Source organism: Elaeis guineensis, chromosome 4 (assembly GCF_000442705.2).
Source record: "Elaeis guineensis isolate ETL-2024a chromosome 4, EG11, whole genome shotgun sequence".
NCBI lineage: Eukaryota > Viridiplantae > Streptophyta > Magnoliopsida > Arecales > Arecaceae > Elaeis > Elaeis guineensis.
Genome location: NC_025996.2, coordinates 15637026 through 15664933, shown reverse-complemented (window position 1 = coordinate 15664933; position 27908 = coordinate 15637026). Strand labels below are relative to the sequence as shown.

The window sequence follows — 27908 nt, the reverse complement described above, 5'->3', positions numbered from 1 at the left end:
AATCCCAAGTTTCTAAGCATTATTCAAAGCTAAGCCATCTGTCCCTTGTCAAGGTTTTACTATATAATAATGGCTCTTTTAAATACGTTCGCACTGCTGTTCCTTAATCACAGTGGATTCCCACACGTGCCGTCATCATTTCTAACCATCTCTTTGATGATGCTGTCGCGCCGATTGCTACGATCTTATGTCTTTCTCAACATGGATTTTATTTGTTATTTTATTTTAATAATATAATGAACTGTTTGCTGTGTAGTGCCGCTAGCTCAAGATTCCTTAGACACCGCTAATACCGCTGTCATGTCTAATCTTTTCTTCCCAAGTTTTATTAAGGATCAAAAAATAGCAATAAAGAAAAAGGCTTAGACATGGTTAAGCTAAATAAGTGAAATAAAATTAGAGATAGCATTTGCACATCATTTTTGCCACTACATTCTTTTATTTTCACCTTCTCTGAGAGTAATAAATGTTTGGTGTCAAAAGCTTTAAAGATTTTGCAAATAATTTTAAAATCAAAGAGTTTCATACTACATTTATGTCCAAACTAGTCCATTTTTTCTTGGATTTTTAAAACAAAAACAGAAAAGAGAAGTATTACCAGATGGTTAAATTTTACATATCGATTTTTTGAGACAAACAAAATTTGAGTATTTTCAATTAACAATATAATGCGATAGCAACCTTCCTTTTAAAAAAGGAAAAGAGGTAATCGATCACAATCATATTACTACAATTCATCCTCTACAATTAATGAATGTTTCTGAAAACTTTTAGAATTAGTATCATACATTACATGATTCTTGTTACTGCATTTTATCTTTATACCAGTTTTCTTTTCTTTGAGAGAGGAACGAAATACCCATCCAAGATAAATTATCCATGTTTAAATACTTGAAAATGCGCTACATAAGAATTGGACCCAGAACCTCTACAAGATGACAAAGGAGGCGACCGTGGGAATACTGCTAAATTCATTTTTATGAACATTGAATGTGTCAGAAAAAGGCTGAGATGATCACAATGAAATTTTTCACTGAGTCACAAACATGATGCACCTTTTATTCATTATATGCAACTGTAACATGTGTGGGTTTTATATTGTAGTTTGTTTATAATGATGTACGAACTTCGATGTGGAAACCTCCATAAGAAGATCAAGTGAGTAAATTATAACAAAGAAGAGAGGCAGTATGTGAATTTTCTTAAGGTATTTAACTAAGTATCATTGGCAGTTTCTTGGAAGAAAAAAATTCAACTAATGATTAACACATGCTGTGGCTGTTATAAGAAAACCATACCGATTCGCTTTAATTGCCTGCTGAAGAAAATTTGCTTAGTTGAATTGTCTGGGTGGAAAAACTCGATCCTGTTTCTTAATTATTGTGATTAAGTGCCAAGACGACCAGAGTTTTGAGGTCCAATTATACCTTCCATAAATTAGGGAGCATGCTGCCATAAATGCATGGGATATAGATTTTAAAATTGTTGGTGATAGGTTCATTTTGAGGTCCACCATGGCCTTTTCTAAAAGGTCTAGTCTCTCGTTGATTGTTACAATTATATTTTTAACAATTGCCTAAAAAAAAACTATGTTTTTGACAAACATCAGTATTTTTTTTTTTTTTGTAAGGAAGAAGTTGGAAACTTCTGACTCCAAACTTAATGAGAAGTCATGGGACAGCCCATGATTTCCTGCACTCAGAGCGCTGTCTCATGTACCATGGAGGAGACCACACAAATCAAAGGACCCCAGAGCATCTTCAAATCAAGAAAACATCTTCTCTGCACCTCTTGTCTTGCAGCTTGATGGGATCATGGAAGTAGAACAGCAATAGTTGAGAGGGGTGGGGTGGGGTAAGTTGTATTTTGTCAGCATTTCCATGAGCCTCTTATTCATGCTTGTTGTTGTCTTCATATTCATTAGAGCGTTGTGTTTGATAATGCAACCATTGAAAGTTGGTTCGAATATTTAAATCGAGGCAAAGACTTGTGTAGAAAATCCAGGTGTTCAACTGTTGTTGATCTTTTCTTTTCTTAAAGAAACATGGGAACTTGCTCTTATCAACTGCACGTTATCATTAAACAAAACATTGGATTCTTATTATATGTTTTTTGTTTCTATAGTATTTGTTTCATGGACTAATGAAAATTTTGGACTCGTTAGCTTCATACCATATCAGGTGGAAGAGGCTGATTTCAATCCTTCGTGGATTACTGAGGTCATTAGCCTGGAAAGTAATCAAACAAAGCTCTGACTAGATCATGATTTAAATTTTTAGTACCTATACAATGTATTGGAACTTCCTTTCATTCACAAAAAAAAAAAAAAAAAAAAAAGGGATTTCTCCACATGTTATATGCAAAATGATTCGGCATACATGGTTCTTGGCTTTTTCTAGAACAACCCTGATATTAGTTTTGGAAAGAAAGCTTCAAATGGTCATTTGCTTCATAAATTATTTTGTGCTTCTTTGTGTTTATTGATTAATTATCTGAAATTCAAGTTTATGATGTTTAAACTTGTCATTTGTTTGATTTTATGCTTTTTTTGTATGCCCTTTTTTTTGGCTCATAATTTTATAGTGGTTTCTATTGTGAATTACCTGCCAGTATTAGAAAAATATGGTGGTTTCTTTGAATTGACACTTGTCATATATTTGTTATTCCATAATTCGGATAATTTGCTATTTGAATGGCTCAAGTTTTCTTGAACAACTATTGCAATCTATTATGTAGGTTCAGGGTTATACTTTTTCTTGAACAAGAAGCGATTTTAATACATAGCATGTTTTTTAACTTTCACAATTTATTTGCATCACAATATATTGCCGCAACTTTTAATTGATCTTGTTTCTTCCTTTTTCTTTTTTTGCCTATTTTACTTTGATTTTCTCTTGCCTTTCTTTGGGAATTTTTATGTGAATATTTCATAGATGGTTATTTTTATTTTTATTTTCTAAAAAATCAATAAGAAGGATAGTGTTGCTAGCTGGTTGCCTTTTTTTCTCACATATACATCTCTTTGTATTTTTATGTTTCATTAGGCAATGATTGGTGCAGGTTAAATATTACTACATTTAATCTACTTTGATCCGGACCAATATCTTTTGGTAGGGAATATAATAGCAGAGTTGGATTCATTTCTTAGCATGCGAGGATGTTAGTGCGATAAAGATTTGCATTGCTCTTTTGTTTCTTGTGATTAATTATTTTGTAATAGAGGTTAAGTTGCTCTGTTGTTGGGATTAAAAATATTCGACCTTTTCATTTACTTCATGGATGTCAGCTGCATATTATTTGATTTATTTTTCAGATTTTTTGTGCTTTTTTTATGAATTCGATATAGTGGTAATTGCTTTGCATTACTTATTACTAGATTTAGTTGGTATAGTTTTAATATAATCTGAATTACAGATAAGAACAAAGCAAATGTAGCAGTTGATATTGAGCGAGTGGAACCAATTAAAATGGTATTAGTTGTTTCCGATGCTGCATAGTGATTTATTTAAGCTTGTGGGTTAAGACTGCATGGTTCAATATATTTTCTAACAGCCACAACAATTTCTTTAAGTTAGTAAGCATTTGCGTTAGGTCATAGGTGCGTGGACGGCCATAGTGGGAACTTAATGGATGGTACCATATATATGGTGGATGGATCATTATGCTATTGTTTTTGTTGAGGAACTGCCTTTCCCTGGACCTCATGGATCATTATTTTGAAAATACATATTTTCATTTTTATATGCCTATTATTTTTTTAATCTATGATATTCCATTGTTGCAGGAAGCCAATTTGCTCATACGGATGATCATTTAAATACTCTAGTAAGTTTTGTTTCTAGATAGAATGAACTAAGTTATGTGGAAGAGATATGCACTCTCTCTTATGTTTCTCTCTCTCGTTTTTTAATTACTCTCCTGGAAACCTATTGATATTTTTAACATTTTTCTTCCTCTCCTAATATTCTCTTCCAGCTTTTTTCTTCACATTTACCAGGTATGAATAGAAGCTCGAAGTGGATATTCAGAAATCTCACCTCCTTGTGTTTTTGTTTATATATTATTTCAAGGATGGAAAGTTTTTTGCTTCATATTTTTAATTTATGAACTACAAATAATTTAACAACATGTTTGGTTCGTGTCTGGAATCAATATCAAAATAAGAATGAATGATTTAAATGCTTAGAGGAGAGTAGGGAGTAAGAGTCCTCTCACCCAAACAGCTGGAAGGAGACTCATCCATTCACATTCCCATTTTCGACCTCAACTCTCCCCAACCGACATGCCCTTAATTTAATTTGTCTCAACAGTTTGTGGATCTACAAACTTAATGAGGTTGATAATGTAATTATACTAGAATGTGAACAGGAGTAGCTCCCCGGTGGCACCTCATTGCTTGTTTGCAGGTCAGGGTTCGAGTCTCTTGAGAAGTGTTATGCCTCGAGAAAATTTGGCCCCAAATATCACACCAATCATCTGGAAATCATACCATGTCCAATTTCCTATTTTAGATGAAAAGTAATTTTGCTCATCCCCAACATTTGCTGCAGAAAAATCACCCAAAAGGGTTTATACTTGTTAGTCATGTTTGTTGAGGCAGATCAGATGGCTTGTTTAGAGAGTCTATACAACTGCATCAGAGAGAAATATACAATTAAAAACAATAGTTGGACCATTTAAAAGAGAATTCTACACCCATATCACTGTCCAAATCCTGTATTACAAAGAGAACATGGAAAAAGTTCAGCTGGATCCACAAGAATTAATAACACTGTGACCCTCCCCCTAAGCCACTTTTTTATTTCATTACTCCGAGCTGTTCCACAGAATAAAATTTTGTTTGGCATATATCAGATATTGCACTACTTTGAACCCTTCAATTCTACCATGCTCAACTTGTTTCATTGTGTCAGTTGTACATATACCATTTGCAATTGGACCTTGTCAATGATCTTGCAGTGATGCTGAAACAGGCTTGTAGGATCTCTACTAAAGTTCTCCTGATTAGGTGAACCATAGCAATGACTTTCTGGACACAGCTTTGCGGTTCATTGAGTTCTAGACTTCCAGTCGTTAATAGCAGAAAGAAGGGACTGATTAGGTATCAGATCTTTATTGGGCAGTAGTAAATTTGTCATTGGAGACTTGCCATTTGTTCTGAGCCATGTCTCAATCGCATTTCGGCTGTATGTATACCCATCAGAAGCAATGCAAGGATCATCCATCACCCTCTGTGAAAGAAGTTCAGGTTAATTGCCTTAGTTCAACTATTCTGGTTTGAAGCAGTTACATAATAAAAATTGAGCATAAGTAGAATACTGAGAATATAAATGAATAAATGAAGTGCAGGATATATACATGAGAGAAGTAGACATACGTACCTTTACTAGTGGACAGATGAAATAACTTGGAGGAATAGATGTGGCTTGCTGCGCCAAGTCGTGGGCCTTGTTGGCAAAATCTTTTAGTCTCTCAAGCCATGGAAGAACCCGATCCTTCAAGTCAGGCCTGTCCTTTCGTCTCAGCTCCAAACAACTCAGGCCAAGGAAAGCCAGCTCCTGGGTCTCCTCTGGAGGCCACTGTCCTGCTCGAGAATCCAGAACATCCATCAAGCAGCTGTCTTGCAGTGCTTTTTCCACAATGTGAGCCAGCCCCATGGGTGATTTTGCAGTCAACAACCCCAGAATTACCATCCCCAAGGCATAGGTATCTGACTGTGGTGAGACCAAACCAGTTCTCTGGTACTCAGGGTCTATGTAGAAGAATGTACCAACAGGAGCACTGTCCTTGCACAATGTATGCACAGAATAATCCACGGAAGGAAGTATTGTGGAAAGACCTACATCACCAATCTTGCTTACGAAGTTACGATCAAGCAAGATGTTTTCGGGCTTAAGATCCCGGTGAATAATAGGTCCTGGTTTTGAGTTGTGCAGGAACACAAGAGCTGAGGCAATTTCCCAAGCTATTCTATAACGGTAGAACCATGGAAGTGGGGCCGCACCATCTTTGCATTGTAACCTGTCTGCAAGGCTACCATTTTCCATGTATTCATAAACCAGGCAACGCCTATCAGGACAGGCACCGAGCAGAAGCAGCAAGTGAGGATGACGAAGTCTACCCAAAACTTCAAGCTGGAAAATGAAAAAATCGTTTAAGGTCATCTTTTCGACTTTCAAATTCAAATTTTCTCTTTTTCTTTTCTTTGTTCTTTCAATACAAAGTTTTTGGAAAAATCAAAAGCAAGAGTAGCATCAGTAAATGCAATCCCATGATCAGAAATTGTTTTGTCATTACCGCAGAAACAATCAGTAAAGTCAATGCTACTGGTAGTTGATATTAAACCTTCGGATGTTCAGAAGTTTCCCGTACCTCTCGCTTGAATTGCTTGGTTCTATGACTGTCATTGGAGTGAAGAATTTTCACTGCAACACTTGTATGATGGAGGCTACCCTTGTAAACAGTTCCATTCGCTCCAAGTCCAATCTTAAAATGATCAGAGAATGATGAGGTAGCAGATTCTATCTCTTCCCATGTATAATTCCTGAATTGTACACCATTACATGAAAGGGCCTTTTCCATCCTCTTCTTCTCATCAGCTTCGCGAGCAATAATCTTCTCTACATCTTTTCTCTGCAAAGCTTCTTTTTCAGCACGTTCTCTTGCATATTCAGCCTCCCTTTCTGCTGCTTCTCGTCTCTTCTTCTCCTGTTGAGCCACTTCTTCAGCCTTCTTTGCTCTGGTCCTTATCTCTTCAAGTTTAACTGCTTCCTCTTTGCAGCGTGCACTCAGTTCATTTATCTAACAAAAGAAAATTTAGAAAATTTTAATTGCAAAAAACTCATGGATTTCTTTTGAAAATTAGTCGTATGTGGAGGGGAGAGCTTTACCTGATGGGAAGTGTTAACTGATTCATTCCGAGCAAACTCATACATTCCCTGAAGTTGCTGGAGATCAATTCTCAGCCGTTCAAGCTCACAATCGATATTGACCTGCCAATAGACAAGATACAAATTTAGCAGATAACTGAAATAGATCCGTTTTGAGCACTACTTGCAGCCACACAAACACTCGATCCAGAAATAGGAGCCTATATGAATAGAGACACACAGGCTAAACTTCAGGATCCAAGTATTGTTACCTTGCCCCCTGAAACTGAAGATTTCCTTGGATTTTCTGATGTTGAGCATTGGTCAGAATTTTGTGACTGATCTGTCTGGGAGGTTTTGCTACCAGACATAGTGATATCACTGCACTGCATTTCTGATCCATTGGAACTGTAACTCATGGCATCCTCATCAGTATCCAAAGATAGAAACCTAGTGAGATGAGTGCCAGCAGCTCCAGCTTTAGTAAGAACAATGTCAGCAGAAGTGGATCTCTTAAGCTCTCCAGAAGAAAGGTCTAGGTTTCGCTGGATTGGTCGTGTAAAAGCATTAGGAGGATAGAAATTTGCTTCTCCATCTATATCTGTAAATTCTACAAAAAGAACCAGATTCCTAAATTAACAATTTTCCATTCCTTGTATAAAGCTAGAAGACAGACCATTTTGTTCAAAATTTTTGATGTAACATATTAGATTAATTCTTTAAAGAAAATATAATGTTCATGACTTATCTCATATCTGAACCACAAATGGAATACTTGTCAGCAAGATAAAATATTTCAGTATGACAATATTTACTTGGAAAGCAGACAGAGGTGAAATTCTGAAAGTCAGTAGGAAACAAAAGAATTCTTCACAACCTAACCTCCTCACTTGGTTGATCAGAATGCCCTTCAATCAGTAGTAGGAAAATTTGATGCAACAGGGGGGAGAGAGAGAGAGAATACAATAATTGAAATTGCAATATGTCCATATCAAAAATGATTAATCAACCGGTGTGACAAAATGATAATTTGGAAAGCTCAAAAGTCAACCTTGTCTAATAAAAAACATGCAGAAGAATGAACTTGTTCAAGTTGTATCATCTTTCTTTATGAAGCTGACTCCAAATACACATAGTTCACCTTCACAGCCCGAGATCTTCATTCCAACTGGTCAGAATGCCTTTCAGTTAGTAACAGGAAATTGCACTAAAAGAGACCTGTATCTCTTACTGATAGTTAGTCTGGGTGCTATAAAGCAGTATCCTTTCCAGTCGTTGACTGTTAGAAAATAACTCCATAATATAAAACAAGACTAGAGGACTAACCTTCCTAAATGATAAACTTTAATCCTTAATAGTGAACTTTATGTAATAAGGTGATCTGATTCGATCACTTAAGCTGTATCTGCCTTCTTTAAGAAGCTGACTCCGAATACGAACTCAGTGAACAACAAACTCAAGGACCTCATGCAACAAAAGGTCATAGAGCACCCATACAATTAAATGTTCAACTCCAACTCATTTTCGATGGTTGTGTATGTTGTCAAACTCTAACATCTACTGGGAATATAGAAAAGGAATAAGGAAATACAGCATGTGACTATAGCTCTTCCCCACACCCCCCACCCCAACTCCTTTTCCGCTCCTTCTCATCCCCATGCATGGAAAAATAGAAGAAAGGAGGAATCCAAGGACATAACTATATTTGGAAACATGTAGAATTACCAAGAAAGGTAATTAGCAAATCATCACTTTGACATGCAGAGGAATATAGACCTAATCTAAACAATACTTCTCTACAACTAACTGTAAATGCATCGCATATTAAAGCAAAAAAAGGATGGTTCGAATAAAGCAAAATCTATGATATTTACTCTGGCTCTGCAGTTCACTGTTTAAGTGATAGGACACATGGTTTTTCATTTTTGTAATACCAAAAACATGAAGAGTTTACATTGGACATATATGCAGTGGAAGAGTTTATTACCTGAGTCTGTACTGGAAGAATTGCCTGAAATACTGCTAAAAACAGTACTTGAATCACTTTCATTTTTAATGCTTTCATCTTTCTCTGATGTAAATGATATCTCATCGATTCCAGATGCAGATGAATGAACAAATGACAATTTCCCATTTGAAATAATATACACCATACACAAGCTTGAAATGCATCTGGAGATTCTGGAGGACAATTTCCCACCTTTAAATTTCCTACAAAAATTTTATTTATCAAAAATTTGCCATTTTCCTTGCAAAGAGTGCAATGCAAATATATTTGTGGTGAGCCAGATCATGTAATGCATCATTGCATGGATGCTATTGTATGAACTAAGGAAGACCTTTATAAGATATGGTTATTCATCCATATAAAGAGTAAGCAACATGATTATAATAGAAATCACAAACAACTGTGGTGAGATAAAACGTACTGCATACAGGATGGACATCAAGAAGATTAACAGAAAGTGCAATGGCTCAAAATCTAACCAGTCTCCCTGAGGGCCCAGATCAGAGTTGCCCTGAAACTCAAGTTCTTAGGGACTTGATAGAATTTGATATAATTGAACAATATACTAGCATAAAAAGAGAAGCATATTCTATATACACTATTCACATATTCATATTCTAATGTTATATTTAGCTAGAACATTCCCGAATAATTTTGCAGCTAACAAGGGATAAGAAATATGAAGATATTTCAGGCACAAGCTTGGCATCCAAGTTTCCACTTCAACATTAACGACTCTCGGATGTCTGAGAGAAGAAATCATGCTACTTAGATGGAGGAAAGGTCGGATATTATTGCTGGGATCATCAATTGGAGAATTTGGTTGGAAAAGAAAGGGCAAGGATCCTTTTCCAATAGTAGGAACTCTAGCTCGTAGCTGTTATATAGAGAGAACAACCAATGCATACCATACAAAGAACTGAAGATCAAATATGCAGGCATAAATTGTTGGACACTTACATACTGTAATTTTGTAAATCTATAAAAATACGATGGAACAACAGTACCACACCTAACAAAGAAACTATAAAAGAAGAGCAATATTATTCTACACTTTAAAGTAGCTCACTATAGCAATCCACAACTTTTTCTGACACTGGTTTCAGAGGAGAACTTGGGGCTCTGATACATTGACAGAGTCGTGGATTCCTGGAACTCAAAATTTCCAACAATATTTTATGTTTAAGCACCAGAAACAGGTATCGTACGCATGGTCTGAAAAACAATATTGTCGAGATATTGAACCCAGGACCAAGCGTTGAGCCATGAACTGGGCTTGCTCTGATGTTCACACAACTTTGCTTAGCAAGCTAAGGTTCTAGAGTTGAGTCTCCAAGTATTTGAAATTAGGCAATTACGAGTTGGGTGGGTCTCCCTCTCTCTCTCTCTCTCTCTCAAAGAGCGAGCGAGAGAGAGAGAGAGACCAAGGGTTAAACCAAGTTTATGTATTCACAAGAAAACAATTAGTCTATTTCATTTCGTTGACAATGGTGACAGAGCTATCATTTAAAATAGAGAAAACATCCAAAACTTATGTATGGTTTAAAATGGCATTAGATAATACAAGAAAGCATGTTAAACTTATAGAAAACATCCATTTATTTGCACAAGATTCAAGAACTTCTAATTTAAGATATATGATTTCCCCAGCTTGCGAGGCTGAGTCTTGAGCATGGATTATGCAGATGTTAGAGAAGTGAAGTTCCAAATGAATATATTATGTTTTTGACACATTTTCTTTAATTTCCTAAAAGAAAATGTAAACATAATTCAACAACATATATACATCCATAATTTGAGAGCAACAAGAGATATGTCACAATACCTGATAAGGGGATTTCCAGAAGAAGCACCTATTACGAGCTTGCTGATTGAGCATCTTGCGACCTCTTTTGATATTGCATTAGCTACATCCTCTGCTTCTATCACTACAACTTTTGCTTCCACCTTCATGACAAATCAAATATAAGTTCATTCTGCGGTGACATATTAACACATGAATGACACCCAAGGAGCCAAGAATTTGACCTGTCTTTGAGCACACATTTTCTTGTAAGGAAGAAGCAACACTTCAGTTTGCCATTTTATCTCTTTCTTGTATGCAAGGGCAACATCATCCCGCACATCATCAATAGGAAGATAGTTTCCAACTAAAGTACCAAACATAGTCATGCAACAACTGATAGTCAAATTTGAGAGGACTTAGAAGGAAAGCCAGAGGATAAGATGTGTGAGATAGAATGTACTTGACCTGTCATGCTTCATGAAGTTAACAATGATAAAGGAAGAAAACCAATGTTATAGTTCATGAAAGTGATAACAATAGGGCAAGCAAACATGTGTTTTTGGAGGACAACCCATAATTGTTGATTTATGAGTTTATATAATTATATGTGTCTCCTATTAATTTCAGATTATCTTTTTGAGAAATCTATTAATTTCAGATTATCACAATTGCTTTCTACCATGTCTAAGAATACTCAGGAAAGAACTGGGACGAATTAGCAAGTATAACAGCAAGATAGGAACAAGTCAAATCAAATATGCTTGAGATCCATCTACTTCATCTTCAAATAGAAAGGAGCTATGTGTTTACTGTGGTAGTGCTAATTGCATATGCAACATTACAGAAGTTGAATCTTTCTGAATGCTTATTCTTTGATATTTTCAATCCCTTGCAGAACTCATCTAATTATAACATGAAGACATCAATTATGCATCTGTGACTGCACTGTTTATATTCTTCATGATGTCTTGACTGCCACTTATCTAATATTCCAGTAAAGGGCTTTCTGAAGAAAACTAAAACAAATAGATATGCCATAGACTAAGACGCTAATAAGGTGAAAATTCAGAACATGATAAAATTTTCAAGAGAGAATTATACTGCGTAACATAACTTACATGGTGTTGGGACCGATGTAATCTTCTGGCGGACATATAGAAGCCGAAATGAAACTCTCCTTTTAGGAACAAATTTCTCCAAAGCCCATGCAAGTGCATATTTGCTGTTTTTACTCCCATTGACTGCCACCGCAATAGTTAACACTGAAGGAGACAACTCATCTACTTCATCCATTTCTTGAACCTCTGTTTTCTTGCTTTCTTATTTCCACAAAGTTTGATGCTTAAGATTTGGTCTTCGCTTGTTTAAAAAAAAAAAAAAGGAAAAGATCATTTTTTTTTTTGTTCAAACATAATTTTTCTCCGACACTAAGGTAACAACAATAACACAGCATATATACATTCCAGTAGAAATCATAGATACGTCTCCATCAAATGCTACAAATGTATTTGAAATCTAAAATATGTTCAAAAAAATCCGCAGCATTTGAGAAGAATACACCGAAAGAACCCCAAATTGCAAAACTGGAAGAATTGAAATCCGAATGCCGAAAAAAAAAGGTAACAAAAAGAATTTCCCATGTATAAATGGAGAAAAAAAACGGAGAGGAAACGGACCATATTCCTCCAAAAGGCCAAGCACTATGGCCACATAAACATTTCAAACGTGAAAAGGAAAAGCAAATACCCGAGACAAAGACACGTTTTCAAATGATTTAAAGAGAAAGTCAGAGGTCCAGAAGAAGACAATAAACCCAGAATTTTAAGACAGGAAAATAATTAAATGTGATTTCCGGGAAGAAACAAAGCAGCAACAAAGAAACTTCGTAAACAAATTGAGAAAAATACATTGAAATCTGCAGTGACAATATACAAAGACAGCCCAATTCTTTTGTCAAAAAAGTCAATATAAAGAGACAGAGAGACCAAGGAACATTTTCCTCCATAAAACCAAGCACTCCCAGCCGCCAAGAATTTAAAAAAAAAAAAAGTTTTTTTAAAAAACAAAAATCCAAAACTCAAACTCCGTCTGCAACTAAACTGAGTCTCGATCACAAGTAATTAAAATAAAAGTCCAAGAAGTAAAAGGTCTCATTGCTCTGACAAGCACAAAACTGCAGAAAAATCACAACATGCGCTAGTTACAATTAGACAACCATGCTTTTCTTTTAAAATGTTTCACATGAAGTCCACATTACACATGGATTCGGCCCGAAGAAGAAGAAGAAGAAAGAAAAAGCCAACCAAAAGATTATATGCCCTAGATCCGGAAACTACAGAGACAGAGCCCAAAACAACCATTCCTCCATCCAACCGCTTCATCTCCACAAACTATGGCCAAAAAGTATCGAAAAGGACCCAAAAATCACAAGAAGTACAGACAAAAGCACCAACCTTTACTCGAATCCCTTCGCGGCCGTTCGGCTTTCAAAGAAAATCGACGTAAAAGGTCAACAAAACCGACCTCGACAGAGAGCCTCGAGAGAAAGAGAGGCGACGTAGAACTCTCTCTCGCAGGAGGCAGCTCAAGAAGAACGTCGCGGAGTTGACAGGAGAAACGAAGTTATCGTTGGACGGGATACGAGGGGTGATCTTCCTTTTAAATCACGATATATTGTACTGATGACATCAAGCAAATTGGTAAAAGATTATGTGTCGTCGACTCGTGGGCCCAGCTAATGCCATCCCCACGTGCGCAGGTGCCATGAAGGCTATGGTGGACTGGCCGCACGTGCACAAGTTTTAGGCAGGTAGCCCAACTGGATTTTGCTGTGTTGGACCTCCTATTTTAAGGCTCGGTCAGAGATGGCGACCATTGATCGCACTAATGTGGCTCATTTGCAAGTCTAGTTGGCGGAATTAATGTTTTCTATTTTTGTTCCTTGCGGAGAAATCTATTTTTGTAGTAATAATTCATAGGAACGTTTAAAGGTCTTGATGGAAGTTGGACAAGGTGAGACAAAGAGGAAGGAAGATGGTACTAGCGCAATTGCACGTAGAATTTTAAGAAAAAATAGAAAATATTAGACATTAGGATTGCTTATGCTTATTTGATAAAAAGATGCCAGTCATGATGTATCACTAGATGTTTCCGGTGATAATGTGATTATTTAGATGGAATTATATTAGCTAATCATTGATAATTTGATTATTTAGACATGAACAGTATTAGCTAATCATTAGGTACACTGTCAGATGGACATGCGTATCTGATGCATGATAGGAAACTGTTTGGTATAGTAAAATTTGTATACAAAAATATATTAAGCTAAGACTATTTGAATTCATTAAATGAATTTATCTTATGTTTGATTGGGATCATGAGAGTAATGATGGATAGAATTAGAAGAATGGATGATTCCATCCACCATTTGGTTTAAAAAAAAAATTAAAAAAATAATGAATGAAAAGGTAAGATTACTCATCCATCTTAGTGTACCAAGTTACATAATTTGAGAGAATGAAAGGAAGAATAAATGGAGTTTATGAAAGATATATTTCTTCGTTGATAAAATTATCTTTCATTAATTTGTTGACAAAATATAAAAGATCCACATCTCATCTTTTTTATTAAAATATATTTAGTAAAAATATCATACAAATATCAGTTATTATCCGTTTCATTCTATTTATATCAAATGGAGGAGGGAATCATTTTTATCCATCCATCTATATTTTACTAAATATATAAGAGGATGGATAAAAGACCTACCATTCTCTTCCGTTCATCCATTCTCACTTATCCGTCTTTTGTACCCAAATAGAGGATCAAAATTAGAAAGTTGAAAACAAATTAAAAGCTAGTAATTTGCAGTACTTTTTTTTTTAATTAAAGAAAGATATGGGAGAAAGTTCAATCAATTCATTTCATGAATGAACTAAAAAAAAATGAGTCAACAATAATTTAAATTACTTATCTCATGCAAAATCTACTTGAAGCAGGAAGCTGCTATTGCTCCAGATTGTAATGCATGTGTGACCAATACATTTCATTACAATATCCTTGTTAATCATCCTTGCTAGATGAATATTAACTATTTATCAGCTTGATTTGTATGCAAAAATTCTGAGCCTCATCTACAACGAGACTAACATATCCCATGAACATCGAAGAATAAGAGAGGAACAAAAACTATAAGTAAACCCGATGCTATCTACAATCCATAATGCAATTGAGAGTTATGTATACAATTTGCTCAACGAGATGATTTGGTGATGACAATTATAGTCCCTACCAGAGGTGGAGATAAAGCCTTCGGCATGTTGGAGCTTCTTGGCCATTTATTCTTTCAAGCCTCGAAAGCTTAAGTCAACAATTTTTGGATAAAGACTTATCTAAGGGTTAACAAGGTAAAATAGTCAAAAGAACTTAAACAAGAATAGTGGAAATCTTGAGTTGGCTCTTATCGCCCTTTTGATATTTTTTGTAGGTTAAAAAGTTGGGTTAAAAATAAAAATCTCTCTACATTTTATACTAAGTTGCTAATACCTCCATGTATTTTGAACTACTGCAATATCAATCTCATATTTTCCGTCTTGTTCAAATAGAAATCTAAGCAATTTACAAGACAGAACTTTTAGAAATTTCTTGTAAGTACGCAAATGATGTAATATATATACATCAAAATAGCAATCAAATGTGTACATAAGTCAGTATCATACACAACTGCTGCAACTTATGATCAGAATTAGGTAAATTTTAGATTTATTTGGCTAATATGAAAAATACAAGATTGACACGGCAGCAATTTAAAATACTGAAGGATGTTTGCAACTAAATACAAAATGCAGGAGGTGTATTTATTTTTAATCTCGAAAAGTTTTCTCTCCTGCCTGTCAAAATGCCAAAACCACTGACCACTAAGGAAGAGGCGATCTCACGAGGATCTCATGACAGTGACGGTCCGTGGCTCCCTCCGAAGCCCAGTCACGCACGGCATCTCCTGGTGACCACTGAGTTCCGTAGCGATCTTATCGAGACAGTTTTTGGAGCAGGTCATCACCTGCTCTCCAGAGCTCATTGCCCTTGGTCCCAGGGAAATTGAAATAAATTAAGCAACTTGAAATTAATATATAGGTCTCGTAAGCCCATCCTTTTCCCTTCCAACTTGTCATGGAATATACCTTGGATAAGTAGAGAGTTTACTTTTCAATTGTTGCACCCCTTTACCTAGGGAGACAAAACACAGAGAAACAACTACCTGGAGAGGCTGAGACATAGGATGCCTCACAAGAGAGTCAGTATATTGAAGATTTGATGCCCATATGTTTCCTGCCGCTTTCCTATCTATACCTTGCAAAGTTCGATTGGAGTTTCATATAGGGTAGATGCCAAGATCCTTCCAAGAACCATACCTAACTAATTGTAGATAAAGACATGTGAGTTTGATACTTAAGCAGATTAGAATTAATTACTCATGCATTTGCCATGATCATGACTGTGTTCCCCACCTGTTAGATGCGGAATTATTGAAATAAAGTGTGAAAGCTCGATCTCGGGTTTAATGTTGATTGCAAGAACGCCCGATGCCCAATGTCTGATCCTTTGGGTTCAAAACCCTTGGTATTGGAGCCAAACAATGGTGTTTGTAACTGTGACCATCATCAACCATCTACAATCCTTCCGTAGAGGGCAAGAAACAAGAAAGGCTCAATGGAAAGGGGCCAGCCTGGTTAATCCAGAGCCACTAATGAAGCAATTTAATCTTGTGCAAGCAACATCAGCATCTTACGTCATAGGACCATAGATTTGTGGTTGGTATTCTCAGCGGATAATTCTCGCAAGTGTGTACAGGTCTCAACTAGGAGGAGAGATCTCAGGTTGAACAGAAGGCGATTGAGGATCACACAAAGTCTCGTCCTTTTTGTGAAGAATGAGTGGCTCTAGGGTTTTTGAGCTTTTGTAGGTGCATGTCATATGATCATAAAGGAAACTTTGTTTAACTAACAACCGTAAGCTGTCAGAAATGTTTATAGAAATGCCAATTCACATATCCATCGTATATGACGTTATTGTCTAAATCAGTCAGCTGCAGTCAATTTGAGATCTCTCTTTTTCCTTCCGATCCTGCGAACGAGGATGCAAGGATGCCCTGATGAAATTGCCGATTTCAGTTTTCTAATCTTCACATTCTGTCACCACAAGGTACTCAAATGTTTAGACATGAGTGATTTAGAGAGCTTGATATTGAAAAGGCCATATTAAATCAAAGCACCGAGCACAAATTGGAGGATAATACAAAGACACAAATGGAATTAGAAAAATTGGCCAGCATACAACTACGGATTCGAGAGAAAAAAATAACTGCAATTTTGCATCAGAGTGCAATTAGCTGGTTCTTTAAGATGGAATAAGACAAGGGTAATTTGCTGGGCACGGCCATTAAAAGGGGGCGAGCTAGGCTGATGGTTTGCGGCCCATGGCCTAGGCCTGGCATAGCTCATAAGGGCCTGAGCTGGTACGGCCTAGTACGGTCCAGGCCTGATCCAGGCACGGCATAGCCCGCATGCTGCTCCGACCCTTTTCTTTTTAAAATTTAAAAAATATGATTTTTTTTATAAATTAAAAAAAGAGTTAAGGAGCAAAATTAAATGTAAATATTGAATTTTTTTTTTGTAAAAACAAAAAACCACCTTGTAATGGTGAGGGGTTTGGCATGGATTTCTATCGATATATTAATAATAATCAAAATGGTAAAAAGGAGGAAGGGGGGCTAGGCCTGACATCCAGAATATAATGAGGGAGGGAGAAGAAATAAAGATGGCTCATCTCAATAATTAAAAGATAAAAATTATAAAATTATAAATATAATAAATTAATAATTAAAAATCTTGTCGATCGTCATTCATCGGTAATATTTGTGTCGTCGTCGTTGTCGGATATTGTATCATGTCCATCTTTATTTTGAAGTCTTGTCTCAGTATCTAACCAATCTTTAAAGAATAACAACATCTCAATTGTCTCACCGATCATCCCACTCCTCTCTTCGTCCAGAGCACATCGACCTGTACTAAAAGTAAATTTCGATGCTATCATGGACATCGGCACAGCTAAGATATCACGTGCAATGGCGGATATTACAAAATATTAATTTTTAATACTTTTTTATCAGGCTAACACATCAAAATTCTCTATTTGATTTTTATGATATACAGATTGAAGATCATTTTGTAAATAAAATTCAAATTCACTACTTAAAGATGAAGATACAGATGAACTTGAAGAAGTATGCATATGTCTCTTATATGCAATGAATGAGAAAACAGATGATGAACGAAAAATACTAAAAGAAGAGGTGAAGATTTGTGAATGAGAAGCACTAGATTTACGAACTCTTTTATCATATAAAGCATAAATATCATGAAGAAGTTGGTTTACCTCAGTCTTAGCGGGTTTGCAATCTTGATTCATGTTTTCATAATATGCATCAAGTAAAATTAACACACTACTTAATTTAATATGTCGATCAAATATAGCAGTTAAGTTATGTATAGGACATCTTCTGTTTCAATACTCATTTTACATAGATTTTATTTCATAAATAATAGGCTCTAAAATATCATTATATTTATATTATGAAAATTTTTGACTAATAAGATATGCTTGTTGTAAAAATAAATAAGAGATTGGCTAATAAATATCAGAAAGAATATTAGTGACATTATAAAAACCAACCAAATTTTTTTTTAAAATTTTACCTTTATTCCAATCATTTTCAGTCAATGTAAAACTTAATCTACGATCATTAATATATGTACTTAATAAATTTTTGTATAGATATGCATCATGTATCATAGTATATATTGAGTTCCAACGAATAACTATATCAAGTTTAAATTTTTTAAAACATCTACTATGATTTATACACGTTTAAATTTCTGAAGTCTTACTCTTGAAGCATAAATAAAAAAAATTATATTTCTAATTTTTATAATAATATCTTCTTGAATCATATTTATACCAGATTAAATAAAAAAATTTAAAATATGACATGCACATCTAATATGCAATAAATTTTTATTTAAAATGGGATACAATGAGTCATTTAATAATCTGATAGTAAAATTATTATTAGATACATTATCAAAAGTAATAGATATAATTTTACCATTAATACTATATGAACATATAGTTTAGTAAATAGCATTAGAAATTTATTATCCAGAATATAGATAATCAAAAATACGAAAAACAAGAATACATTTATTTAATAACCAATCATTATCAATATAATAAGCATTAATAGTAATAAAATAATAACTACCAACAGATGCTGTCCAAATATCAAAAGTTAATAATACTTTTGAATTTAGGATAAAGAAAGTTTTAATTAAATTTTATTTCATTGCTAAAAAATTAATCATAACTATTTTTTTAAATGTGCACCTACTAGTTCTTTTATAAGCAGATTGTAGGGCTAATTAAACATACTCTTCAAAATTAAAAGACTCACATAAGCTAAAAGATAATTCATCCTTAACTATCTATTTTACCAGTACTTTTTTTTGATTTTTATGATTATATACAAAATTACCTATAAGATTACCTCTTTGTGTATTAAGGATGTTTTGAAGACGAGTATTATTTATCATATGGCTCTCTTGATATTTTTTCAAATGGTCAGTTCCCTCATTACTAGCACAACTATATAATTTGGTATATTTTTTACATTTTGCTTTTAAAAGACTCTTTCAAAATCATTCAATATAGCACTAGTTTTCTTATGAGAAGAAGAGACAGAGCTTTGACCTTCGATATTAGTTTCAAAGGGAGCAAGAACAATAGTTTCTTCTCCTTCAAAAACCAAAAAAATAATAAAATAACTCTCATCAAAAGATGCCATGCCTAAATATAAGTTGCGCAAATAATAAAAACTAATCCAAATACCAAATGGAGAAATTGAGTAGAGATAGGTGGAGAGCTGGAGATTTGTGAGCTTCCTCTTGTGCTTCTCAGGACCTCAACAAAGATCTTCAAGCTCCAAAACTCTAATAGATAGACTAATCATCTTCTTGTGTAGTACTTGAAAACTTGTTAATTGCCAATTGCTAAATATTAAATACTTGCTAAATATTGCTAGAAGAGAAAAAGGAGTAGTAGAGAAGGAGAGGAGAATTGATTTGGTATAATGAAAATAGAAGAGTAGGAGGTATTTATAGAAATTTTAATATTTTTATTTTTTCAAATTATTTCTTAAATTAGTCGTTTTATGGCTGTTAGGAAGGTTAACAGTAAAAATTTAAAAATTAGTCATTATTCAATCTAAAAAATTAAAAGAAAATTAACTGTTACGAGTTTAAATGGGTCGCGTCAGATACAGTTCATTTGGACTGTTTTTTAAAAAAAAAAAAAAATTGCCCATCAGGTCATGGGTCTCGTGGGCCATGAGTCATATCTGGTACAGTCTGTTAAACCTCGAGCCTAAAACTGTGTCAGGCCATGATTCGGGATAAAAGGGCGTGCCCACGTACAAATGGAATAAAACCATACTATAAGCTCTGACATTTAAGAGCAAAACAGGTACCTATGAGTTTTAAAAAAGGGCCAATATGTTTTAAGTCCTCGAAAGTTTCCTTAAACATTTTGACCAGTACCGAGGACACAGAAATTTCGTTGTGTCTAAGAATATGTAGGTCATGAAGAAGAAAGGAGGCAGAACTTCTTGAACCAGAAGTCAGAGATTAACCTAACAGGACATTTTCTCGTTCATTTCAGGTTGGGAAGCTAACAGCCTCGGCTGAGAAATACTTTAACAAGCCTTCTGAAAATGCCTTGGCCTTGGACAAATGTTCTTTGATTTTTAAATTCTAATGTATATTCCCAGAGAATGTGAGGAGATTGATCAATATCGGAGGAAGTCTCTGCTTCCAAGTCTAGGATAGAAATTGCATAACAAGTCTTGGGTCCAAAACTAGAGATGCATTAAGAAAAATTATATTTTTAATATTTATAATAATATCTTGAATCATACCCATATCAGATTGAACAAAAAAATTTAAAATATGACATGCACATCTAATATGCAATAAATTTTTATTTAAAATAAAATACAACGAGTCCTTCAATAATCTGACAGTAAAATTATTATTAGATGTATTACCAAAAATAATAGAAATAATTTTATCATTAATACTATATGAACATGCAGTTTGGTAAATAGTATTCGAAATTTATTATCCAAAATGTAGAAAATCAAAAGCATGAAAAGTAAGAATATATTTTTTAATAATCAATCATTATCAATATAATGAATAGTAATAACAATAAAACAATAACTACCAATAGATACTGTCCAAATATTAGAAGTTAATGATACTTTTGAATTTAAGACAAGAGAGTTATAATTAAATTTTTTTTTATTATTAAAAAAATTAGCCATAGCTATTCTTTTAAATATGTGCCTACTAGTTCTTTTGTAAGTAGGTTGTAGGACTAATTAAACATACTTTTCAAAATTAAAATATTCACATAAGCTAAAAGGTAATTCATCCTTAACTATTCATTTTATCAGTACTTTCTTTTGATTTTCATGATTATATACAAAATTATTTATAAGATTATCCCTTTGTGTATTAAAGGTGCTTTAAAGACGAGCATTACTCATCATATGGCTCTCTTGATATTTTTTCAAATGGTCAGTTTCTCTACTACTAGCATAACTATATAATTTGATATATTTTTTATATTTTATTTTTAAAACTTCATCTACTATGACTCTTTCAAAATCATTCCATACAGTATTAGTTCTCTTACGAGAAAAAGAGGCAGAGCTTTGATCTTTGATATTGGTTTCAGAGGGAGTAGGAACATTAATTTTTTCTTCCTCAAAAATCAGAGAAATACCAAAATGACTTTTATCAAAAGATACCATACCTAAATATGAGTTATGTAAATAATAAAAACTAATCAAAATACCAAATGGAGAAATTGAGTAAAGGTAGACGGAAAGCTGGAGATTTGTGAGCTTCCTCTTGTGCTCCTCAGGACCTCAACAAGGACCTCTAAGCTCCAAAGCTCCAATAGATGGACTAATCCTCTTTTTGTGTGGTACTTAAATATTTATTAATTGTTAATTACTAAATATTGAATATTTACTAAATATTGTCAGAAGAGAAAAGAGTAGTAGAGAAGGAGAGAAGAATTGATTTGATATGATAAAAATAGAAGAGAATAGAATATTTATAGAAATTTTAATATTTTTATTTTTTTAAATTATTTCTAAAATTAATCCGACTGTTAGGAGGGTTAATAGTAAAAATCCAAAAATTAACCGTGACTCAACCCAAAAAACCAAAAAAGAAGAAAGGGATTAGCTGTTACGGGCCATGTCTGGCCCGTAACAGTCTTAAATCTATCGTACCTGACACGATTCATAATGACATTAAATGAACCGTACTTGATATAATCCGGATCATGTTCGGTACGGCCCATTTGAATTTTTTTTAAAAAAAAAAATTAAAAAAAAGCCATCCATCAAGACCGCAGGCTTGACGGGCTACGAGTCATCATGCCTAGGACGGCTCGTCAGACCCCGAGCTAAAGGTCGGGCCATGGTTTGGGATAAACAGCCTGTGCCCATGTACAAATGGAATAAAACCATACTGAAAGCTCTGACATCTAAGAGCAAAACAGGTACCTATGAGTTTTACAAAAGGGCCAGTATGTTTTAAATCCTCGAAAGTTTCCTTTACCATTTTGACCGGTACTCAGGACACAGAAATTTCGTTGTATCTAGGAATATGTAGGTCATGAAGAAGAAAAGAGGCAGAACTTCTTGAACTAGAAGTCAGAGATTAACCTAACAGGACATTTTCTCGTTCATTTCAGGTTGGGAAGCTAACCACCTTGGCTGAGAAATACTTTAACAAGCCTTCTGAACATGCCTTGGCCTTGGACAAATGTTCTTTGATTTTTAAATTCTATTGTACATTCTTAGAGAATCGGAGGAAGTCTCTGCTTCCAAGTCTAGGATATATAGGAATTGCATAACAAGTCTTGGATCCAAAACTAGAGGTGCATTAAGAGGCACATCAAAACCCATCGCCTGGGATCCCAAACTAATTTTACTCAACATATTCCTCTCTCCTTTTATTCAACAAATTGTTCTAGTGCTTATAGACTTGCATCTGATGATAAGAACACCAAATGAAGGTAGTAATTGCTACCGCCGGCATGGAATCCAGATTGAGGTTCTCCAGTCAAATTAGTCCCAACTTGGAGAAGATGCTTATCTTCAAATTGGTAATGGAGTATATATGTATATAGCACTTGCAATCCATTTCAAAAGACAAGATTTACGACTATCAAATAATGCTTAGATTAGTTAGCAAAATAATTTTAATTTAGTAACCAATGGTTTTAGCAAACAACTTCATCAAACTAGTTTTGGCGAGCAGGCAAGTAGAGGGAAGCAACTCTGCTCGCCGGAACTAATTCAAATTTGCAATCACTTAGGCGCACATTATATTTGAAGTATTCTCGGCAACTAGATTGCCGGAACTAGATCAAATTATGGTTTAGCGAACGCATGGCGAACTTTTTTTTTTTTTTTTTGTTATATTTAAATTGCACAGGGAGTTACTCGTAATGGTTCTTGCACCCCGTGACGCAGCATGCTGGGACTAGTTCAAATTTTGTGATATATTATTCTCAAAAGAAAAAAAAAAAAAAGAAAAGAGAGAGATAATAATAATTTGGAATGACTAGACTGTTCCGGGTGTTATTTGTAATACTGCTTATATATACAGATATCAGCTAGTCTCGGCAGGTTTAGTGCCGACAATAGTCCAAACTTGCAGCAGACAATATTGCATTTAAGCTCTTATATAAAGAAACAATACTTTAAGTCCTCTTCTTGGATAGATTCCATCTCTCCCGCTCCCTGCTACTCGGTCCTTTCGTTGGTGCAAAAAAGATAAATGGAAAGAGATATATATTGGCATTGCTTCATGATTATACCTAAAGAATATTTCATGCCCAGCATAAATCAGAAATTATTTTAAGAGAGTCTTAGCACTTGGATCATATTGGAATTATTATGCATATCATTAGGTTCTCCAAAAAAAAAAAGAGGTTCACTACATACTGATGTTAGTGAATAAAAATAGGTGGGGATGTTAACTATTAATTGTATTTTACCTAACTCTAATGAGGAAAACAAACCTTACAACAGTCAAAGATTGTGTTGTTAAATGGATGGCTGAAAATTTATCCACAATTGCTAGATAAAGAGGACCAGATAGGATCTTCGACTGAGATGGAGTTCTAGATAGGATATAATTTTAATAGAGTGATTAGGGAACTTGAAGCTACTAACCACATGAAACGGAAAACATTTTTTTCTGATATGGAATAAGGAAGATCATTAAATCAAGACCATTCATAAGGTTCAGGTTATATCTTTCGTGAGAAAAAATGATTGATCTTTTTTTCACGATGTCAACCATTGGATCATATCTTTTAGATTGTATCTTTCATGAAAAAAAATGGTTGATCTTTTTTCCCAATATCAACCATTGGATCATGCCTTGCATAGATTTTAAAGCACTCCCAACTATCCCTTTCATCTATTTGCATAGATTTCATAATGGCTATCATCCGATGGTGTACATTGCGAAAATAAAGGGGAATCATTCTTTCACGTGAAAAGTACCATTAGATCCTCCCTTCATATACATGGTTCAGCACAAGTGAAATTTCAACACATTTAACATAATCCCATCCTCAATTTACTACTTGGTTCTCCGTTACCTATCTATTCAATCGGTAGCTTCTTCCCCTAAATGCGATGCCAGCATGCTGATTAGGCTGCACGGGGCTGTTCATCTGAGCTCCCTCACCCCAATACACAACCAATTTGTGACTGTAAATTATGTCAAGGAAATCATGACAGTGCAATCAAAATTATTTGAGATTGATAAAGGAATTCAGCCTCGTTAGCAATCTATAATCATGCAAAGTAATAACAATTCTAGCGAACTGAGCAAAAAAAAAGAGGAGTACAAAGGATACACCCATAGAGGAGTCTTCAGTATGTTTTGCCTTCCAGAAAGAGGATAAAGAACTGCAAGGAAGTAGTACAGGTGCCCAGAAAGGATTCCCAAGATATCAGGTACCAGGGGATCGTTGAAGATTAAATCCAGTGCGATCATAGCCCATGGGAGATAGACACCCTTCCAAAGAAAAAAAAACAATGTAGAAACTTGGTAAGTACACTAGCATGGAAAGAGTAGCATATAATCTTCTTGTACTGTTGGGAACTAAAAGCAAAGTATGTGACATGCCAAGTGATCATATACCTTCATGGTCACTAAGCCTGCAATCCTGATCTGTGAATTTGGAACCTCTCTTGACCAAACATAGAGCATCATGAACACCAAGGAGGGACCCATGAAAGGAAAACGTAATTGGGGGATCAAGCCAATCACCTATTATAGAAAACCAAAAACATAATTCCACACCTTGTGGTCTTAAAAAAGAATGCTGCAAGTGAATTGCAATGGGTGATACCGAATAAAAGTCCGATATTTTTCGTATAATTATATGATAAGTATGAACCGATTACCAGCAATGACAATGCTCCAAAGATCATCATCCAGAGGAAGTCTGCAGTCCTCTGTTTGAATGGCCCCTTCTCCAGCATTACGCCGTATCTTGCTCTGTGGCCAAAAAAATTTTCAAGGCAAAAGTTTAAGAACACCAGTGAAAATTTTACATTACTTGAACTCTGCTAATTTTCTAAAGCTTGAATGGGTTATTTAGCAAGCTGAGCCATCTTGTTCATTTGCAACCTGATGCAAATCTGGGTCATATAGACACAGCGGTCAATGCGCAGAGGAGGCCCAACCAGCCCAAAGGCCTAGGTAAGACAAAAACGTTTGGGCTTGGGCCACGCCATCCCAGATAAAGTGTCAAGCAAGACTGAGGAGCTATGGGCTTGGACATGGCTCAGACACATTTGGGCGCATAGGACACGGGTCTACATGTCTCCCTTTCATCTCTATGGGAAGTGGAGATTAACTGGCTGCCACAACTTTCACAAGTCACAACTTTCCAGTTTGCACAAGCATAGGTCAACAGCCAGTTGTGCCATTCTCCTTGTACAAGTCCACTGCTGATTCGCCATAGTCATTTAAATTGTAATACTTACTTTTGTTGAACAGAAAGCAATCACTAAGACGTTCTTTTTTGAAATAAATCGTATGATCCATTTTAAGAGTAATACTAGCCAAGATGTTTGCTTCTATGGGTTTGCTCAAGATTCTTTTGGATTTTATTCTACTCTTCGACATGTATTATAATAATTCATTAGATGTGTTTTGGCTTGTCATCTCTAATTTCTAATTCACCACCTCATTCATGCCAACTTGAAATGATCTAATACGAGAATCTTCAATCACGTAGCCTGTAGGGAAAAGCTAAAGACAATTTGTATTGAAAGAAATAGTCTCGATTTATGCCACAAAATTTCTAAATTTTCCCTGGCAGAACCCATGTTAGGTCTGTCATCGGTATTCCTATGTGCAGTGTGGTGAATGGAAAATTATAAAGTGAATCTTGTCGACCAAAGTTCCTTACAGCATCAGAAAGCGTAAACCGAAATATATGGAAAATCGACCAAGGAAGAAGAAGTTCGTTACGAGCCTCCAAACCTGCATTTGTATCCACCAAAGAAAAAGATGGGATTAACAACATGAATATGCAACATTAAAATAAAGAATGAACTTAACACCAACAAAAAAAAAAAAAAAAAACTATTTCATTCTATCTGAAGATGATGTTTTGCATATAATGATCCCATGGAAGTGACCTCCCTCCATGAAAGAACAACATGAATTTGAACTAGTTGGTTGCATTAATCAAATCATAGTATGGTACCTGAAATTGCTTCAGAACGAGGTCATAGTATAACAAAATATGGACGACGTTAAATAAGTGGAGACGATCTGCCGCCGACGTCATAAGACAGAAGACACCATAGGCCTTGGTCACGGGTGGAAGAGATCTGTAGTATCTGCAATGGCATCCAATAAAATGGTAAGAGAGTGAAAGGTTCTGCAGTGCTCTATCTTTAATTCAGTACTTGTTAAATAATACATTAATTTTTGCCCATCTACTTACAGTTTGAGAAAACAACTAGCAATATGTTAGGGAAAATATAAGACCTTACTACTTCTGTTTCAATCTTGCAAACTAAATACATAGAGTCTAACTTTTCCAAGTATCTGTACAGACAAGAACTCGAGATATATTATAGAATTGGGTACATAGTCAGGTTAAAGCAAAAGGATTGTGGATCCTCAACAGGGAAATTATGTAATAAACTTTATTTTCAGATACATATTCTCCTCCCCCAAAAAAAAAAAAAAAAAAAAAACTAGAAAGTTTGAAAGCTCAGATTGCTGGATCCAATATAAGTTCAAATCTAAGTACAATGAGATTTGAAGAATCGCATATCATGTACAAATCAGTTAGAAATTTACAACTATTGCACGGGGCTAAGATTACTGATGTGTATGACTGTGTGTGTGTGAGAGGGAGGGAGGGGGAGAGAGAGACAGAGAGAAGGGAGGGTGGGCATGGTGACATACTCTCCTGGTGTCGCCATTGGAGTGAATGGTGGTAACAAGAGACTATGGAGAAGAGGAGGACCCTAGCTCAATTAAAAGCAATGCATCAGCATCAGCCAAGTCCACCAATATGGTTTGATTACTCCTCGCATTTTTTATATACCGCGGAACTGTTTAAACAAAGGCTAGAACTTAGGAAGCAAAGCACTTCTTTCTTTTTTTTAATTTGTGACACATTTTCTAGTGAGTTGTTACACCTTAGTAAAGTGGAATTATCTGTACAAGGAATCAATGGACACACAAATATCTAAACCAAACTAGTGGCTTGAATCCAGGAAAGCTAAGGTCTTCTTGGAGAAATCGTAAAGTCTATACTGCTAAAATAAGTCAAGTCAAGATGCATCAAATTTTTCCTCCATTATCTGGCAGTTTACTGCTCTGTTACCATGACTCCTTTGATAATAATTAAATTTCCAGTCGGCGCAATGGACCAGGACCGAGGAACATTGACTCCCCAACAAGTCTTGTCAACCAAGTTAGGAAGGCCACAGAGGTTCAAATGAGTCGGGTGAGTTTAGGCAATCATTTATGGGTTGATTGAACAACATCGAACATGA

General features: G+C 35.0%; 2 protein-coding genes across 3 annotated transcripts; both read right to left on the bottom strand.

Moving 5' to 3' along the window:
- Nucleotides 1–4649: 4649 nt before the first annotated feature.
- On the bottom strand, nucleotides 4650–13304 carry LOC105043874 (U-box domain-containing protein 35). Of its 2 annotated transcripts, none has more exons than XM_073255684.1 (10): nucleotides 13117–13304; nucleotides 11782–12022; nucleotides 10906–11027; nucleotides 10703–10824; nucleotides 8857–9080; nucleotides 7142–7479; nucleotides 6891–6992; nucleotides 6373–6801; nucleotides 5382–6134; nucleotides 4650–5231 (listed from the first exon to the last, which is right to left on the bottom strand). In XM_073255684.1, exons 2-10 carry the CDS (start codon nucleotides 11954–11956, stop codon nucleotides 5049–5051), a joined length of 2448 nt encoding a protein of 815 aa, XP_073111785.1. In that variant the 5' UTR covers nucleotides 11957–12022; nucleotides 13117–13304; the 3' UTR covers nucleotides 4650–5048. The 2 variants fall into 2 exon arrangements, with proteins under 2 accessions (XP_073111785.1, XP_010919905.2); XM_010921603.4 differs by having other exon boundaries at nucleotides 11782–12017; nucleotides 13117–13303.
- Nucleotides 13305–24256: 10952 nt separating this feature from the next.
- Nucleotides 24257–27463, bottom strand: LOC105043699 (derlin-1). The gene is made up of 7 exons (XM_010921360.3): nucleotides 27313–27463; nucleotides 26600–26735; nucleotides 26300–26373; nucleotides 25287–25380; nucleotides 25021–25149; nucleotides 24734–24894; nucleotides 24257–24584 (listed from the first exon to the last, which is right to left on the bottom strand). Exons 1-7 carry the CDS (start codon nucleotides 27327–27329, stop codon nucleotides 24473–24475), a joined length of 723 nt encoding a protein of 240 aa, XP_010919662.2. The 5' UTR covers nucleotides 27330–27463; the 3' UTR covers nucleotides 24257–24472.
- Between the last annotated feature and the right edge of the window lie 445 nt (nucleotides 27464–27908).

Excerpts from the sequence above, each read along its gene's own strand:
- LOC105043874 (XM_073255684.1), bottom strand. The coding sequence starts at position 11,956 with ATGGATGAAGTAGATGAGTTGTCTCCTTCAGTGTTAACTATTGCGGTG. Across the intron at positions 6,802-6,890 it reads CAGTTAACACTTCCCATCAG|ATAAATGAACTGAGTGCACG; the intron begins GTAAAGCTCTCC and ends TTCTTTTGTTAG. Across the intron at positions 5,232-5,381 it reads TCATCTGTCCACTAGTAAAG|AGGGTGATGGATGATCCTTG; the intron begins GTACGTATGTCT and ends CTTCTTTCACAG.
- LOC105043699 (XM_010921360.3), bottom strand. Across the intron at positions 26,374-26,599 it reads TCGTTCTGAAGCAATTTCAG|GTTTGGAGGCTCGTAACGAA; the intron begins GTACCATACTAT and ends ATACAAATGCAG. Across the intron at positions 25,150-25,286 it reads TTGGAGCATTGTCATTGCTG|GTGATTGGCTTGATCCCCCA; the intron begins GTAATCGGTTCA and ends TTTCTATAATAG.